This window comes from Apis mellifera, linkage group LG6 (genome assembly GCF_003254395.2).
Source record: "Apis mellifera strain DH4 linkage group LG6, Amel_HAv3.1, whole genome shotgun sequence".
Classification (NCBI taxonomy): Eukaryota; Metazoa; Arthropoda; class Insecta; order Hymenoptera; family Apidae; genus Apis; species Apis mellifera.
Window position 1 is genome coordinate 14,223,002 of NC_037643.1, and position 17,379 is coordinate 14,240,380.

Sequence of the window (17,379 nt, forward strand, 5' to 3'; positions counted from 1 at the left end):
TACGTCAATGTTCATTCCATCGATGGACGTGGCCGCAAGAGGCACGTCTAACTGTGACACAATAAAATACAGATATAATAATCTATATAAATTCTTTCTTCTATTACAACCTTCTCCTCTATTATGTGCACGCTCGAAAAAATCATAGAAAGAGTATCTGTCAATATGTATATGTAATTATATATTTGTTCGATGCTCAAATATATATATATATATGTTTAATTAATGATACTATTGTCGCGTCTTATGACGAATATATTTATATCAGACATAATTCGTCAAATATCATTCGAATTATTATGCACGGTATAATACGAATACATATACTATATTATAGTATAATCATATCATATTATACATGATGAAAAAAAAATAAATAAATAAAAACAATTGCTCTCGAAATTCTAAAGGAGCATATATGAATAATTTGACGATAGCTTTATTTTTTTATTCGTTTTTACCTGTAAATGCGATGCGATTCTCTACTTGCATTGAGAACGATAAATCGTTATTATCTGAAATTAAAGATTACAAATATTCAAAAATCTCGGTCGATAACAATAGTTTTGTAGTAATATTAAAGTTTAAATATTTAACATTATTTAGACGAGATTCTAATTTCGAGATTAAATTTACGTTGTCACTGCTACCACTTTATATCAGTATAATTTTTTTTTAAGTTTTAAATTTCATATATTTATGATTTTTAAAAAAATTTTATTTATTTTACCTTATATAAAGATAATTTCAATCAATTGATAGCAATGGAAACGTATATATTGTAACTATATACGAACAAAATCTCTAAAAATTTGGTTAGTCTCACAAATAAATTTGTTCGTATGATTATAAAATCATTACATCGATAATAGTGTTGATTATATTCGATAAATTTATAATACTTCATAATTGTGATGTGAAACAACGTCGTTACATTCTCGTGCGCTGTTATCTATCTATAAAAATAAATTATTGCAAAATATTCCATAATGCGGTGAGATACAATACAAATAAAATAATCCTCGCATTTGATTTAACTGTATTAATACTCTGTACTAATTGAGCTAACCTCAGCTATATGTTATCTATCTCTCTAAGGAACTTTGGAAATACATACAAAACATTTATTTTTCAACTATTATTTCTTGTCTTGTCAAATGTACGTATCGTTTTCTTTAATGATGAAAATTTCAAAACTGTACTGTAGTACATACCAAGTATTTCATAACCTATATATTATATACCTTTTTAAATATTAAACATAACAAATATTTCTTTGTGTCAAACTTTGCTTTTGTTTTCTTGTAATCCATACTTGATATTATCGAACAATTGTTACATAAAAAGTATCAAAAAACGGGAATTGAATCAATTCTATTGCTATTGACAACACATCGTAACATGGAAAATATTCCAGGACTCAGGACGCTCTTGAAGTTAGGCATAATTCGCGAACACAATTCACTGGAACATTGTCGAGCAATTTCATAACGTTCTTTAAACAGTCGTATAATTTGTTTTTCATTGACATAGTGTGGACCCCGTAGAAATTTTTATACTTTCAAAATCGAAGAAGAAACTATGATTTTTCTTCTTTCGTTTTTCGATTATTTTGGCACGATGTTTAAAAGCTTCGAAGCTAAAAAAAAGCCTAAAAAAAACATTCTTAATTTCTATTCTATAAAGGATTTGATAAAAAAAAAATTCGAAGAAGAATTCGGAAAGATATTATCGCGCACTCCACAGTTTGATTTGATATTGTATAAGAATACAACATATATATACACATATATTTTAAGTATGTATATAGAATTTTTCATTTGATCGACAATTCGAACAATTTTTATGCAGAAATGTGTTTGTATTGTTCGTTGTATTTTTTAAAGCGAGATTATTATTTTGAATCCCTTCTTTCTTTATTCTTACAAACGAATGAAATGATAATTTACTTTCTTAATAATCCGATACGATTTTTATAGTTGTTCGATAATTCTGAAATTATGTAAATCATTTATATCGACAATTAAATTCTTAAAAGGATTGAATGTGTGATTTTCTCATCGACACGTCGATTACTCAATATTTAATATAATAAAATAAAATTATATATGCTCGGCTCAGACAGGGCCAACGTTAATACAAAAGCCAGTCGAATAATCGAGAGAGCACATGTACGACATTATATATATATGTATAGTTTAATAATATAAATCAATAGCATTTTACAAACGTACATATATGTACAGCTAAACGGATACAAAATAATGCTCGCAGAAAAATCGCAAAAGATTGATTTCTTAAAGTGAACGTTATCGTTAATAGAAAAAAAAGAAATAAACGTAAAAATTATTAAGTAACTTGGAAATTTTTGAGAATTTGCCTCCTGTGTAAAGATTAAATGTAGAAATTTTTCTTACGAAATATTCCACTTGAAATCGATCAGAAATCGATCGCTGTGCTTTGTGCGATGCACATTAAAAGATAAATTTTAAAATCAAATAAAGATAAACGAGAAACTATTATTTTCAATGGCTTAACGAATTATAACTTTTTTTAAACATGATTATTACATAGTTTTATTTCACACATAACCAATATACGAGTAAAAAATTTCTATGAAATCTCTAAATTTGGTCACTTTTCAACAAGTATGACTATATAACGTCACAGCCATAAGTGATTCATACAACATCATACGAATTTACATTCATTTACACATATATGTATTTAATTTTCTTACAAGATTTTATTAATCCTAAAAAAGTTGTAATGTATAAAAGGTGTAATTGATATTTGGAGACTTGAAACACTCATCAAGAAACATCAAAATTTCTAGTAAATATAAATTCGAAAATTATTAATTGTATTACAGAAAAATATTGTCAATGGATTATTTGTTTTCTTTTGTCTAATTCTAATTAGTTAATTTCAATGGTTCATTATTTTTTATCATTTATTTTATGATATGCTATTTATTTTTTTTAAATATATTTTGTATAAAGAAAACAAAATAGAAAAAAAATAAGATATTTTTGAATCTTAAAAATTAATTATCATATATTTTAAGATTTTAATAAATTTAAATATCTTAATTTCCATAAATTCATTCAATATTTTTGAAATATGAAATATTAATTTTTAAACGTAAAAACGTTTAAAAAAATATTCAAAATTATATAAATAATACGTTAAGCCATTGAAATCTATTTTTTTCTATTTTAATCAAATTTGCTACATTAAATCTATACACGGAATCGAAAAATTAATAAGATGTAAAAAAAAAAAAAAAAGAAGACAGATAAAAGATCGATTTACCGGAATAAATCTCTAGCGTTGTAACAAAAGCATTTCATTAATATGTCACGTTTCGACACCGCAACGTAATAATTTAACAATTGTGTGTGTGCCATTGCACACATCTCAATAATTCGTATTATATATGTATACATATACATATGTACAAGATGTTCATCATAATGGTCACCATAATTTTTCATATTTTTCTGCTAATTCTATGAGGAAATATTTTGAACAAAAGATAACAATTTATTATAATCAATACTCAATTTTAAATAGATAATAAAAGTTTTCAACAAAAATTGATCAAAAAATCATCTCAAGATTATAAATTATTATTGAAAAATTAAAAATATGATGCTATTTGAAAAAGTCAACTTTGAAACTTTTTTATAGAAAAAAAAATTAATATATAGATAAATATAGACAACTGATTTTAACTTTTATTCAAAACATCTTTTTAACGGATTATCAGAAATATTTAAAAAATGGTGGATTAAAGCTTAAAGAAACACCTTGTATATATATATTTATTTGTATATTTATATATATTTATATGAATTATGTATATTTTATTTATATGACATATGCATTCGCGCGCGCGTGTATATATATTGTGTGTATATATATATGTATATATATATGTATGTGTATAATATATATATATATATATACATATATACGTGTCATTCGTATGTACGTTTAATCAGATGAATATGATTCACATTTCTATAAACACATTAATGCATGTGAAAACGGTGGAATAGAATTCATACGAACCCCGCTTCATTTTTTTTTTAAATAATTTTTTAACAAATCCATGACTGGGTCTAATTTTTCGATTATCGATTAATCAATTTAATTAATAATTATATTCATGTTATTTTTATTTGTTCATATATAATTGTTGTTTCACGCTTAGAGATCGAGAAAATATCGAGATATATATTTTTACATATCTATATGTACAAAATCGATTAAATTCGATATGCAAAAATAATTACGAAACAAAAGGTTTGATTGATTTCAAGCTGTGTTGCAAGTCGTCTCGATTCTGCGCATTTTAAATTTGACTGACATGATGATGTATAATTAAAAAAAAAATAAATTTTTCAAATCATCGTAACCGATTTAATATATAAAGTATTTATATTTATTTATATATATATGTATATGTATACGTGTGAATTTTCTTTGTTCATATTAATTTAAATTAGGAATGTTAATCTCTTAATATAATATAATAAATCGTGTCACCTTAAATCAAAATAAACTGTATTTTTTTTCGCCAAATTCTCTTAAATATAAATAGATGTGTTTTTATTTAAGTCAAGTCAATTATTTTACTGCTCGACTTTCAGATACTTTCAGCATTTCTAATTAAATTAAATATCATAGACAAATAATAAAAATAATTCACAATAAGGTCATGATTTAAAAAAAAGTCTAAATTAAAATTACACAAGCATTTCTATGTGAATTGTTGAAATGAAATGAAAAACTGAATGTTAAATACAAAAAATCAATTTTTCTTTTATCTAATGTATTTCATTTCATTTGATTCATAATTTTTTTTTTTTTTTTATATATATAAACGTTTGTGTAATTTTAAGATATTTAATATGTATATTTAAGAGTACGTTTTTCGAGAATGAAAAAAAACTATTCTTTAAACTTAAATTTGTAAACGCTAATTAGATATATATATAATACATTGTTATCTTGTTTATCCTCGATAAATTTTTAATATTCTTTTCGTTCACTTGGCGATTAAAATTTAAACTAAACATAATCGATAATAACGCTAAGAATGTTTTTAATAATAATATAGAAAGATATCAGCATTCTTAGCTACGCATTTTCTATATAATAGATCTTTTTTAATATATGGTCATGTTTAAAGTTTTTGATTCATGCTAATACACAAATAATAATAATAATACAACAAGTCAAAAATAATAAAAGGAAATCACAGGTGGAATAAGGAAAAAGATTTCAAATATAAATTTATACTATATACGAACATAAAAAAAATATACATCTCGTTCGCATCATAAAGAAATATATAAATGAAATAGCAGGAAGGAACGATATTACATAGATCGTCATGCCTGCAAGTACAGGATTTTTTGCGAGTCTCGTGCAATGCGACTCTTTGTCGGCAAACATTTAATCAATGCATTTCTTATATGTACAATTCAATTAGAGCTTTACAATTTTCACAATAACAGACAGAGTAGTAATCGTGAAGCATATATAATCGCAATGCAAACACGGTTTTTTTAAACATCGCTCAGAGCTGCTCTATTTCTTATATATATTTATTTGCTTTTCTTTTCTGCATTATCATTCGCAAAACATAATAATCTCCAACGTATTTGTGAAATATTATCTGTACAAGATATACTACTGAAATATACATCTCACACAAGAGTCATTAAAGATGATTAGAAAAATTATACTAATGATTACTTCTTTTATTTTATTATTATTATTATTATTATTTTTCTTTTTTTTTGTTCATTTACTTCTTTATTGAGTTCAATCACGCTTCTCTATGAGCTGTAGAATGTAACCAGCCATGGATTCTTACGTCAACGTATGAGGAGACGTTTTTAGAAAAAAAATCAGAGAAAGGAGCAAGGAAATAAGCGGAGTAGGAATGGAAGGAAATCAGGGGATGGGGAGGAGCGTTGATCTCGCACCTACTAATTACAAGAGAAATTTTGAGCTCCGTTAAATACAAGGAAAAATCTATGATAAACAACTAATATCATACAACTACTGACATCGTGCCCAAAGATCTACTCTCGCTCAACAATAATAATCTCAAAAAAAAAAAGAAACGAAAATTGATACGAAAAAAATCGTACGTACAAAGAAGGGAAGCTAAAAGGTAGATGAAAATGTGCCACGAGTATGCAAAATTAATATGATTGATTCATAATTACTCGATTACTCGAAAATACATTGAAAATACTCGTATCATTAAAATTAATTATAAAAATTTGTAAATAAAGTATATATATTGTATTAGTAATCTGAATCTTTGTGTGCAATGTAATTCTTGAATGAAAAAAATCAATGAATTATCTCTTTTTTGCGAATACTCGTGACATATATCTATACAATTTTTTTTCTTTTTACTAAAAATACATATTAAAAAAAAAAAAAAAAAAAAAAAAAGGAAAAAAAAAGAAAGAAAAAAATTGTGATATATCTATATTTGTTACCTTTATTCATGGACCAATAGAGTCCATCATAGCCATTATATATATGTCATTTAGCTTTCTTTTCCTTTCTTTTTTTTCTTCTTTTTTTCTTTTTCTTTTTTCTCATCTACACAATTCATTCCTTTATCATATTTATAGCAATCCTATGCTTTGTTCGTAGGATTATATGTGGTAACAATGTTTCGCCTACACAAGGGTTCAATTCTCATGACCATGTTATGAGTGTAAGCTTGGGTACAACAAATATTTCTTAACAAATAATCATCAGTATTTTTTTTGAACGTCGAGAGACGACATTCTTTATTGATCACGATATGTCTTCCCACGGCGTTTCAGTGTATCTTAAATTAGTTTATGCCTGCTAGACCATTTAAAATTGGTCCACCAGCAGGTCACAGATCTCTACTGACATCGACTCCTTACTCGAACGTACCGTTAAACGAAACATCTACAATATACAATTTAGCAAATAATTTATTAAATTTGTAATTTAAGAAATGTTTAAGAAACTGTATAAAATATTGAAAGTATTGAAAAATTACCTGCGCTTGTTTGTTAGGCTCTAAACGTAACAAACATCCAACTTGTTGTGCTCTCATATGTACTATTCCTGCACAAACGAAATTATCGGGATTTGGATCGATACCATCAAGTAATTGCATTCCAAATCCTTGCAATTTCGTGCGAACTTGTGTAAGATCCATCGGTTGTTGTGCTTTGAATATCTTCTGAGATCGTTGTTGATTCGCTCTAAAAATATATAATAATATGTATAATATATATATATATATATATATTTAATTATTATTAATCAAGATAAAAATATAAATATATATTACAAAATTATAAATTAATTATATTATGGATATGCAGATATTTTAGTTAATAAATTAGAAATTTTAATAAATGGAAAAGAAAAATAGAAATATGAAAAATTTTATGTACCCTCCAAGATTTTTCCATCTTGCAAAGAATGATTCTCCATTCATTTCTGTGGGTTCGAAGAATTTGTTGATAGTTAATGGTAATTTCATTGTTATCTTTTGTGGCACATTGTTATAAATAAAAGAGATAATCATGCTCGGTGCATCTATACAAAAAAAAATTTATATAAATATCTAGTTCTTGTTATATTTATAATGCAAAATTAATAATACATCAATATATATATATTAATACTGTTTGATATTTTTTATATTATTATAAAGTTTATCGTACCGCTATAATCATCAATACATTCTGCGTTAATCATTTGTTGTATTTGAGCTCCAGCTTCTAACACTGGATCGACCGGTTTTACTTGTACTGCTAATTTTTGTTGATTTTCTTCAGACCAAGACAATTGAGGTTGAAAACTATGAAGAGCGTATTGAGTTTTGTTTCCATAAAAAAGACCAACTCGTCCTAAATTTTGTCTAAATTCCGATTTTACTCCAATTTGAATTAATTCACTTTCAAACAACACACCATTATTTTTACACACAAATCTATAAAACAGAATATAAAAATTAAAATAATTTTCTGTTTAAGTTTTTTTCCATAAATATTTTTTATACCAACATACTTTTTAGGATTATACGTATTTTGGGCACCATTAGTTGCGACTTTATTTGGCATATTATAAATATCTCCTAGTACGTCAAGTAAAACTCCAGTATTGCTACTTGGTTGAGATGATGGTGGTGTAGAAAGACTTAATAAATCTGCTGATGTATTATTAACAGCTCCTGTTACACTACTAGGAGCTTCTGCATGATGGTTAGTATTTGGAGCTGGACTTTTACTTTCTCTAATTTCATTCTCTGGTACTCGACCTGGTTTCTTCCTTTTCAAAACTGCAAGAATAGAAGATTCTCTTTCTGGAAATGCTGGCATTTCCTCTAAAACTGTAGCCTATAAAAAAGAATAATAAATAATTATAGATACATATAGAATTATATAAACTTTGTTTGTTTTTTCGTTTAAGAATTATAACATATTTTTAAAAAAATTAATTAAAATTAATTTATTTACCAAAACATCACTAGAAGCGATAATACTCAATTGAAGATATTCCGAAGCTCTTTGCTGTAACTCTGCATCTGCACTGCGTAAATTACTATGTTGTCTAAAGACATCTTGAATTTGACTTCTCATTTCAGGAAATAGATTAACAAATTTAATGTACGTCGAAAGTAATAATGCACGAGTCATTGGAGAACATAAGTGATACTGAAAAATAAAAGAAAATCATATAAATATTTAATGTACAAATTTTTAATTATATAAAAATTTACAAAACTTACTTTGGAATGTAATAATTGAAACTGAACAGCTGGAGAAGATCGTTGATCGCCAGCAATAAGATTTCCAAATTCTCCAAGGATATAACCACCAACTTTAACCATATTTTCATGGCAAGCTGGTGCTTGTAAAGCCTAATAAATATTAATATAAAAACTTGATTATATAATAAATTTTATATAATAAAAAGAATATACTTAAATTTATATTAAAAATATTATGATAATAATATAATATATATATTAAATATAATTATAACTTTATATTATTTACCTCGAAAACAGTCTTTGCTGCATACCCTTGTACGTCTTCTCTATTAATAACGATTTGAATAACTCTGTACCATACTTCTTCCGAAACATAATCACCAGCTATCCTAATCAGATTTAAAATGACGTCAACGTACCAAGTATAATCGGTAGCATATTTTTCGGCTAAAATCGCCACTTTAAGAACCATTTCTTCTCTAATAGAATAATCAGCAGTTTCGAGATAATTCAACATTTCTTGAACTATTTCCTCAGCATTGCTTTTATCACACATAGCATACAAAAGATCGACAGCTTGTTGTCTAACAGATACATCTTTTTCCATTTTCATAGAAAGAATAACAACTTCTTGATGTTTCTTTACAGCTTCATGTGACAGTTCTGATGTAGCTAAGTGGCACATGGATTCAAGTGCTAAATAACGAAGATTAGTTTCACGATTAGATAAAAACTGACCAAGTTGATTACATGCTCTGACTGATAAAGGCAGTTCACTGTCATTATGAATAATTAAACTAATAGCTTCAAATAACACAGCATTTTTTGCATTTGAATGTTGCACCTTTTTTGATTTTGGTGGTTCTTGAGCTTTATTTAATATAGTTTCTAGACATTCATTTAATCTACCTCTTACTCCTGGATCTTCAGCTATAAGAACATTTAAAAGTACAAAAATAAAGTATTATTATTTTAATATTTTTCTTTTATATTGTAAAATTTAAAAATTATTTAATTTACCAGGTGGTGTATAATTCTGTAATAACCGTAAAAGTTTAACAGATAGCCATGGTGCTGGCACAAAATAATATGTATAATCTTGTAGATCTGTGTAACTTGATGTCACAATCTATTAACATAGAATAAAGATTAAAAAATTATTTTTTGATTATAAATCAAACTAACAAATTATATCATACCCTGCTCAATCTTGAAACTGCTAAACTAACACATCCTTTATATTCATCTGGATTTCTCTTTACTAAAGCATCTATTAAAGATGCAGCTGCTGTAACAACACCAAGATGCTGATCATTTAAAAGATGAACTATGCGCGATGTCCACTCTCCACCAGGAACAACATCTGGTGCAGTACGTAATAATCGTAATAAACACAATGCTGCACTTTGCTTTACAACATCCATAGTATCTCTAGAGAATTGAAATAATTTATAATTAATTAAAATTTATAAATAAATAGTAAAGAAATAAAAGACATTTATACATACCCAGAAACAAGTAATTTTGGTATTTCATTACCAAAAGCTTCTGCCATTTCTTTGCTGCCAATATTTGCAATACATTGTAATGCAAGATTTACATGAATTGGATTTCTTGATGCAAGATCATTTTTTATACTTTGAATAATCAATTTAATAAGATCACTGTTTGTATTTACTAAAACTGATATGAAAAGATAGCCCTAAAATATATAATGCATATATATTTATAAAATTCAAAATATTTTAATAAATAGTGTATCATATTTATCATATCATATATGTAATCATATTTATATATTTATTATTTTTTTAAAAAATTGTAACACTCACAATTTGTTTTTCTGAATATTTGTTGGATGAAAGTAGATTAACAGCCTCCATATGTCCAAAATCAATATCATGACCAAGTAAAAAAATAAAAAGAAGCTTACAAACATATTTCTTTTTTTGATAACCATCAAGTGTCTTGTCTCCTTTAAATTTACTACGAATATTTGCCAACTCTTTGTTTATTCTCTTAATTTCTGCTTCTTTGCTTTTACCTAAGAAAATAAAAAATTAATAAACAAAAATTTATAACTTTATAATATATTATTTGAATATTGATAATATATATATATATTGAATATAATAATATAATATTGAATATAATAATAAATAAATATTATATATTGTGATAAATATTGTGTAATTTTTATAAAAAATTATAATGGCTGCATGCCATTTGGATTGGCATCAAATATAGATGTATTGATTGTAGATGTATTGATGTATTTGCTTTATAAAAGTCAATTTCTTATTTTAATTGTTATGTAATTATTTATTACATTTATTAAATAATAAAATTATATATTTAAGATCCTTTTTTTTATATGTTATTTTATTTTACATTCATATATAACTATTTCTTAAAATAACTGGTTTTGACATTCATTCATTATATTATGCCAAGTATTACATATTAGTGTTTGAAATACAAGCTATATCAGAAAGATAGGCTTATATCAGTATTCCGCCCCCTGTCTCCTACTCTTCAATACTTTAAATATATGTATGTGTCATATTAATTTCAATGGCATCATATCTCTTAATGAAACATAGGTTAAAATTTTAATGATTCAAAAATCAATTTGTATTTTTTATCAGATAATATAATGCATATATATAATGTTATTTATTACATATAAAATGCAATAGATTTTTAAAAATATATTTTTAAAAAAGTATATCTTTTAGCTCACAATTTCTAATATCAGAAATAAATACAGCCAGACCACGCATGCCATCTCCTCTCACAGCCGGCATCTTGTCTTGGTCTATTTCAAACCACCTGTGAAATAAAATCAATTTAAAAAAATTTGTTTTCATATATAAGATATTTAATAAATTAAACAAAATTTCCATTAAAGTGTAGTATTAATTTCTATCTATAAGAATTATAATTTTTATCATAATTATAAATTTTAATTATATAAATATTTAATAAGAAAATAAAATATATAATATTGTTTTTGATTTTTTAAATAAATATTCACAATTTTGAAACAATATTTAATAAAACTGAATTTAGATGTGAATATATTAATATTAAAAAATATATATATAGAAGTCAATAAGTTTTTTATATTATTGAGTTAATATCAAGCATTATATTATTATAATTTATGAAAATTTATATAAATATTTATAAACATATGCTATTATTTAATAAAATAGATACATAGAGAAAGATTTAAAAAAATAATTTAAATGATATTCGTTAAGAATATTCCAATAAGCTCTTTGGTCCCACAAGCAAATTTAAAAGAGTATCTTCTATATTATATTTGTGTTCAATATTAGTCAATAAAACTAATATATTATATGAATATTAAAAACGAAAAGAGTAAATCGTGTAAAGTAAAGGTCTATTTTGATGTTCGAAAGAAAAATCGAGTGATTAAGCCGGTACCGCGTCCTAGATTACGACGACAAACAGTTTTTGACAGCAGTGGGGTGCAAATGCTGATAGTGATTCTCATTACACGGAAACTCTTGAGAATATGCCCAAAAATAGTAGCACTTTTCATTAAGAAATCATGTGAAAATCATCACATATCGATCGAGCAAACAAACAGAAAATTTCGAAAGAATAGATAAGTCGAATAATGGCTTTTTGTCTTTCATGACCTGTCGTACGGGTGGCGAGTGCAATCACTGTAACTATGTTTTTTGAGGAAAAATGTTATCCGCTACACATCTTGATTATTGGATCAGTTTTAAGTACATACCGATCTGGGTTAAGGTAACGTTCACGCACTGCTCGGTCACGTAGTACTCCGTATGCGTGAAACTATTCGCGAGTCGGTGCCAGAGATTTCGTGGCTGTCGCCATTTGCAACCGTTGACTAGCTGACGGCTGCCCGTCAAATGCCACTACGCTTGCGCGGTAAGTGTTGCGCGGGCAAATTTGTATTTTAAATTTCATACAACTTCATCGATCGTTTATTTTTAGGATTATACTTATATTTTTAATCTATGTTTAAGAAAAATTTTAATTATTGTTATTATTATTGATTCTAATGTATCACATGAATGTTTTATTATTATAATAATAATTTTAACAATAAGATATAACATTTTAATCTTTTTATAGTAATAATTTAATATTTTTTAATAAATCATTTTTTAATAAAAAAAAAATTACAGAATTTCACATATAGAATTATAAAACTTTTCCATTGATATTTTAAATAATAAAGTTACTTAAAATATAAAGAATATTGTAAAATTAAAAAAATATTTTACAATTTATATATAAATTATGACATAATGATAAAAAAATGTTTTTAGAAATTCTTAAATAACTAACATCCTAACATTTCATTTTTAATTCAATGAAAATAATGAATTAATTTGCACAAAAATTAATAGTATTATGTATAAATTGTTTACAATATATTATTTACAGAAAGATTTCAATAAAATTTATTTGTCATTATATATACATATTTATTAAATAATTAAATTTATTGACAATAATTTTAAAATATTTTTAAAAACAACATTATATCTTTTAGAATATTATTTCGATACTTGCTGCTGTATTTTTTCCAATAACATTTCTAATCTATCTTTCATTACAGGTTGTCCTTTTTTTGTTTTCTTTGAAAGTTTTTTATATGTTTCCATCCTTCTTTCTTTATAATTTTTAAGTGCTTCTTCCCTTTCTGTTTTTATTCGTAAAGCTTCTTCTTTTTGTTTCCTTTTTTCATCCTGTTTACGTAGAAATTCCTGTTTAGCCTTGTGAAAAGCACTTAAATTTTTTGGTTGTGTCCTTTTAAAAGATAAAGTTCTTTTTAATGATTAATGTGAATTTTTAAATTTATTTTTCACAAAATTTAAATAAATTTAAATACATACTCATGTTCCTTTTGATCATTGACTTTGGAAGCAAATGACTTTTTTACATTTTGTTGTTGGTCTTTATCAATCTGTTTGTAAAAACCTCTTAAAACAGCTTTCTTCCTGCGTTCCTCCCATTGATTAACTGTAAATAATAGAATTAAAAAAATTAAATAATATTCGCAAATATATTGAACCTAACCTATACGTATATTACTATGTTACTCGCACAGTTTTGAAACATACCTTTGTATTTGTTACTATATTTTTTCAATCTATATTGCTTTTTGTTAAATGGTTTTTTTTCATTGTTTATAGTATCTGACTGTTTTCTATCAGAAATATCTTTTATACACTTTTTCATACTTTTTGATTGTTGACAAACTTTCTAAAATATCTTAGTACCGATATTGAACGCAAGAGGGACTTAAAATCAATATATATAGAGCATTAACTGAAGATATTTCAAATACAATTCATTTTTTCATGTATTTCATATTACTATATTAACTATTACTGTTTTATTTATTGTATATTTATATCAAAAATTAAAAATAAATTTAGAATTGAAATAATAATTTTTCATTGATAGTTAAAGTGAAAATATAATTAAACAATGGTAATATATATTTTTCTAATATTATTCTTCGTAGTTTTATTTATCGTTATCGTTATTTAATTAATGAAATGTAATCAATATATAATTTATTTTTGTATCAATATTGAAAGCTTTAAGGCTAATAAAGCAAATCACAAATGTCATATCACAAATGTATAAGGAAAAATAAATTATAAAAGAATTACACTTGCACAATCATGATTATATGTGCGCTACAAGACGTTTGTCATCACATTACGTATTATTAGTTTATTCGTGGCAGTGACATTGGCCATCACTGCATTTAGGTACTTGTGTATACTGATTTTTTTTTTTAAGCACATGTATCATAACGAAGAATGATTCATGTTTTCTAATTTTGATAATTAAAAAAATTAATATCTATTCGATATTCATGAAAGTTTCTTTTCGTTATTTTTTTCTCTAAAATATAAAGATTTATCTTCAAAAATTATAAACATTTATAAAAAATTTATATTTCAACGATTATAAATAAAGAAATTCTTGTAATTTGAATTTTTTTCAAAAATAAATTATCTTTGTAACATATTTTGTTAACAATAATATTTGAATCTATTAAAGTCATATACAAACCATAAAATATGATTTAACAAACAAAAATAATTTGCATTGAAAATTTACTCGGGATGTTTCGTTTATGTAGCAAATATAAGCGTATACAAATGTTATAAGTAATTGCAGTCAGATCGTGTTGCAGACTCACATAGCGCGAATGTTACAACAAATCGATTAAGATCATATTTCATGGATTTGCAAGGAAATTGTTGAAAATTCGGTGTTACAATACTTAATCTTTTAGAAATGGTTAGAATATAAAGAATATAATCGGAAGAAAAAAATGCTAACCTCTAAGATCCTAAATATTGAAATTAGATTTTATTGTACGTTGTAAATTATTGCCAGATTTCATTCACTGCGAAGATTGAAGTTAAAATAATCCGAATGAAAGCTTAACAGCTTTGTTGAACTATTTTTGTCCGATTGTTAAAGTAAAAGATGGATACTATGATATCAGACAGTGACATCATGGCGCGTTAACCTTAGGCCCCATTTGTCCACATGTCAGTACTTACTTAGCAGTGATGCGAAATCGTCGTACGACCGCATCAACCTCCTCATTCAATCTAACAATAAGTAAGCCAAGTACAAATGACTATTAAGTGCGCATTGTCTGCTTGAAAAATTGAATGAAATTACTTTTACAGTTTCCGTCAGTGTCATTAACACTTGAATATCCTTTCCTTAACGTAACAACATTTATTTGCGACAAATCTATAAATCTACTTTGTATTTTTTTTTTATATAATTTACAATTAAAACTACAATTTGAAAAAAAAATTATTAGTTGATACTTTCTTCTTTTTAAATTTTCAATTATTCGAACATTTGTCAATTTTATTTTTATTTCTTGCTAAAATTTTATAATTGGAAGAATTTAACGCAGAAAAGAAAGAGAAATGATTTGCACGAATATACCCTCGACATTGAATTGTCAAAGAATGACGGTCGAAAGGGTCGAACGGGTAAAGAATTCAGATACGATCGAATTTGGCCTCGGATACTATAGCTCTCTCTCGGACTTCGTCAACTATTAATAGTCAGTGGCGTGTGGTGAAGAGAGGTGTACTATCTTTTCTACGATCTCCGTTGTTTTCTTCTTGTACATCGCGCTAGATACATATAATTGGCTGGCAAACAGTTTTCGGTTTTGTCTCTTGTCTGGCATAACAATGTAATTATTCAATAAATTACTCTAATAAATTGAATTTCTTAGACGTAAAATCATTTTTTGATGGGAAATTACGAGACGCATTTGTTTGATATATTTCCCGTTAAGATAAATATTCTCAATTTTTCATGGATTTATAAATAAATTATAAAAAAATAAATTTCATTTAATCTCAACACCTTTTATTATTACAATGAAAACGAGAAAATGAATTTTTTTGAATCACCATTTTCGAGAAAAAATTTTTCCCAAATATAGAGCAACGCGTATGTGTGTAGCTGTTACGTTACGTTACATAGCGAACGAACGTAAGATCAATCCATATTAGAGACCGTTGTGACGCGATTTTATCGATCGGACCGAAACACCCACAAAGGTGACGTCATATTAACCACGTTCTCCCACGCAAAGCCGGCAAGAAACTTAACGATCTCTGGGTGGACGTTCGAAAGAACAAGGAAGAAACGAATTTCGTTTTCTTGAAGTTCGAGACATCGTCTGGAGGCTTGGACAGTTTGACATTGACACACTTTGTCATCAACACCGGTCTTCTCCGTTCTCTTCTACGATGTATATACTTTTACCGCGATAAATTTTAATATTTACTAGTTATTTACTAGTTCGTGGGGATCTTCGTTTCGTGACTGGAAGACGAATTTTACGAAAACAAAAAATAAAGTAATAAAAGTCGAATCGAAGATTAATATCAGATCATCTTGTCAAATTTTATTCGAGAGAAAAATTTCTTTGAATATTAAGAATGTTTTAATTATATTTATCATACATTTATTCAACGTTATTACATACCACTAATGCATGTAAACGAAGACTGAAAAGGGAATAGAAACGAAGGCTGCAATACCATCTTATTTATTTTCATTACCTACGGTAGGTAATCACGCCTACGGATTCCCGTGACTCAATAACAAAACTGACTAGATTTTATCATATTAGGAAATTTTTATCGAGGGAGTGAACTCATCGTTCTTTTTTTTCTCAAATTCATCCAAGTCGATTCACAATTTAAATTCGATCATTTATTTCATTCATTTTCCGCGAATTTCCTAAATAGATTTACATTAATACAATATATCGTCGAATATTATTATACCTTCGAGTCGAGAAAAGGGTGTGATTCAATCTTCTTCCCCCCCCTCCCTTCTTCCCATTGGTCTTTCTGTCTAACTATATCGCGCTTATCCTTACATCGTCACGTTGACGGATTGCGAGAAAACATTCCACACTGTTTGATTCATCGGAACTCGTCGACGGGTACGAAACCGGCAGAACTATTTATGAACAATAAGGAGGCGTTTGCGATGCG

The 17,379-nt window shown here is 26.2% G+C and overlaps 2 protein-coding genes across 3 annotated transcripts; both read right to left on the reverse strand.

Annotated features, from left to right (window-relative positions):
- Positions 1-419: 419 nt before the first annotated feature.
- Positions 420-12,724, reverse strand: LOC411147 (AP-2 complex subunit alpha). 2 transcript variants are annotated; one of them, XR_411843.3, is made up of 15 exons: positions 12,573-12,724; positions 11,544-11,632; positions 10,633-10,844; positions 10,309-10,502; positions 10,000-10,231; positions 9,821-9,929; positions 9,087-9,730; positions 8,816-8,947; positions 8,544-8,741; positions 8,095-8,423; positions 7,749-8,017; positions 7,476-7,620; positions 7,073-7,280; positions 6,531-6,978; positions 420-515 (listed from the first exon to the last, which is right to left on the reverse strand). XR_411843.3 is itself a non-coding variant. In XM_394621.6 (14 exons), exons 2-14 carry the CDS (start codon positions 11,605-11,607, stop codon positions 6,901-6,903), a joined length of 2,814 nt encoding a protein of 937 aa, XP_394621.2. In that variant the 5' UTR covers positions 11,608-11,632; positions 12,573-12,724; the 3' UTR covers positions 5,343-6,900. The 2 variants fall into 2 exon arrangements, 1 of the variants encoding a protein (XP_394621.2); XM_394621.6 differs by lacking the exon at positions 420-515 and having other exon boundaries at positions 5,343-6,978.
- Positions 12,725-13,312: 588 nt separating this feature from the next.
- On the reverse strand, positions 13,313-14,101 carry LOC100576621 (thyroid transcription factor 1-associated protein 26 homolog). The gene is made up of 3 exons (XM_003251524.4): positions 13,933-14,101; positions 13,705-13,831; positions 13,313-13,618 (listed from the first exon to the last, which is right to left on the reverse strand). Exons 1-3 carry the CDS (start codon positions 14,048-14,050, stop codon positions 13,366-13,368), a joined length of 498 nt encoding a protein of 165 aa, XP_003251572.1. The 5' UTR covers positions 14,051-14,101; the 3' UTR covers positions 13,313-13,365.
- Positions 14,102-17,379: the final 3,278 nt, after the last annotated feature.

Coding starts and splice junctions, on each gene's coding strand:
- LOC411147 (XM_394621.6), bottom strand. CDS start 11,607: ATGCCGGCTGTGAGAGGAGATGGCATGCGTGGTCTGGCTGTATTTATT. Junction 9,731..9,820: donor ACAGAATTATACACCACCTG/GTAAATTAAATA, acceptor ATGTTCTTATAG/CTGAAGATCCAGGAGTAAGA. Junction 7,281..7,475: donor AGATGGAAAAATCTTGGAGG/GTACATAAAATT, acceptor ATATATTTTTAG/AGCGAATCAACAACGATCTC.
- LOC100576621 (XM_003251524.4), bottom strand. CDS start 14,050: ATGAAAAAGTGTATAAAAGATATTTCTGATAGAAAACAGTCAGATACT. Junction 13,832..13,932: donor ATATAGTAACAAATACAAAG/GTATGTTTCAAA, acceptor TATTATTTACAG/TTAATCAATGGGAGGAACGC. Junction 13,619..13,704: donor AATGATCAAAAGGAACATGA/GTATGTATTTAA, acceptor ATCTTTTAAAAG/GACACAACCAAAAAATTTAA.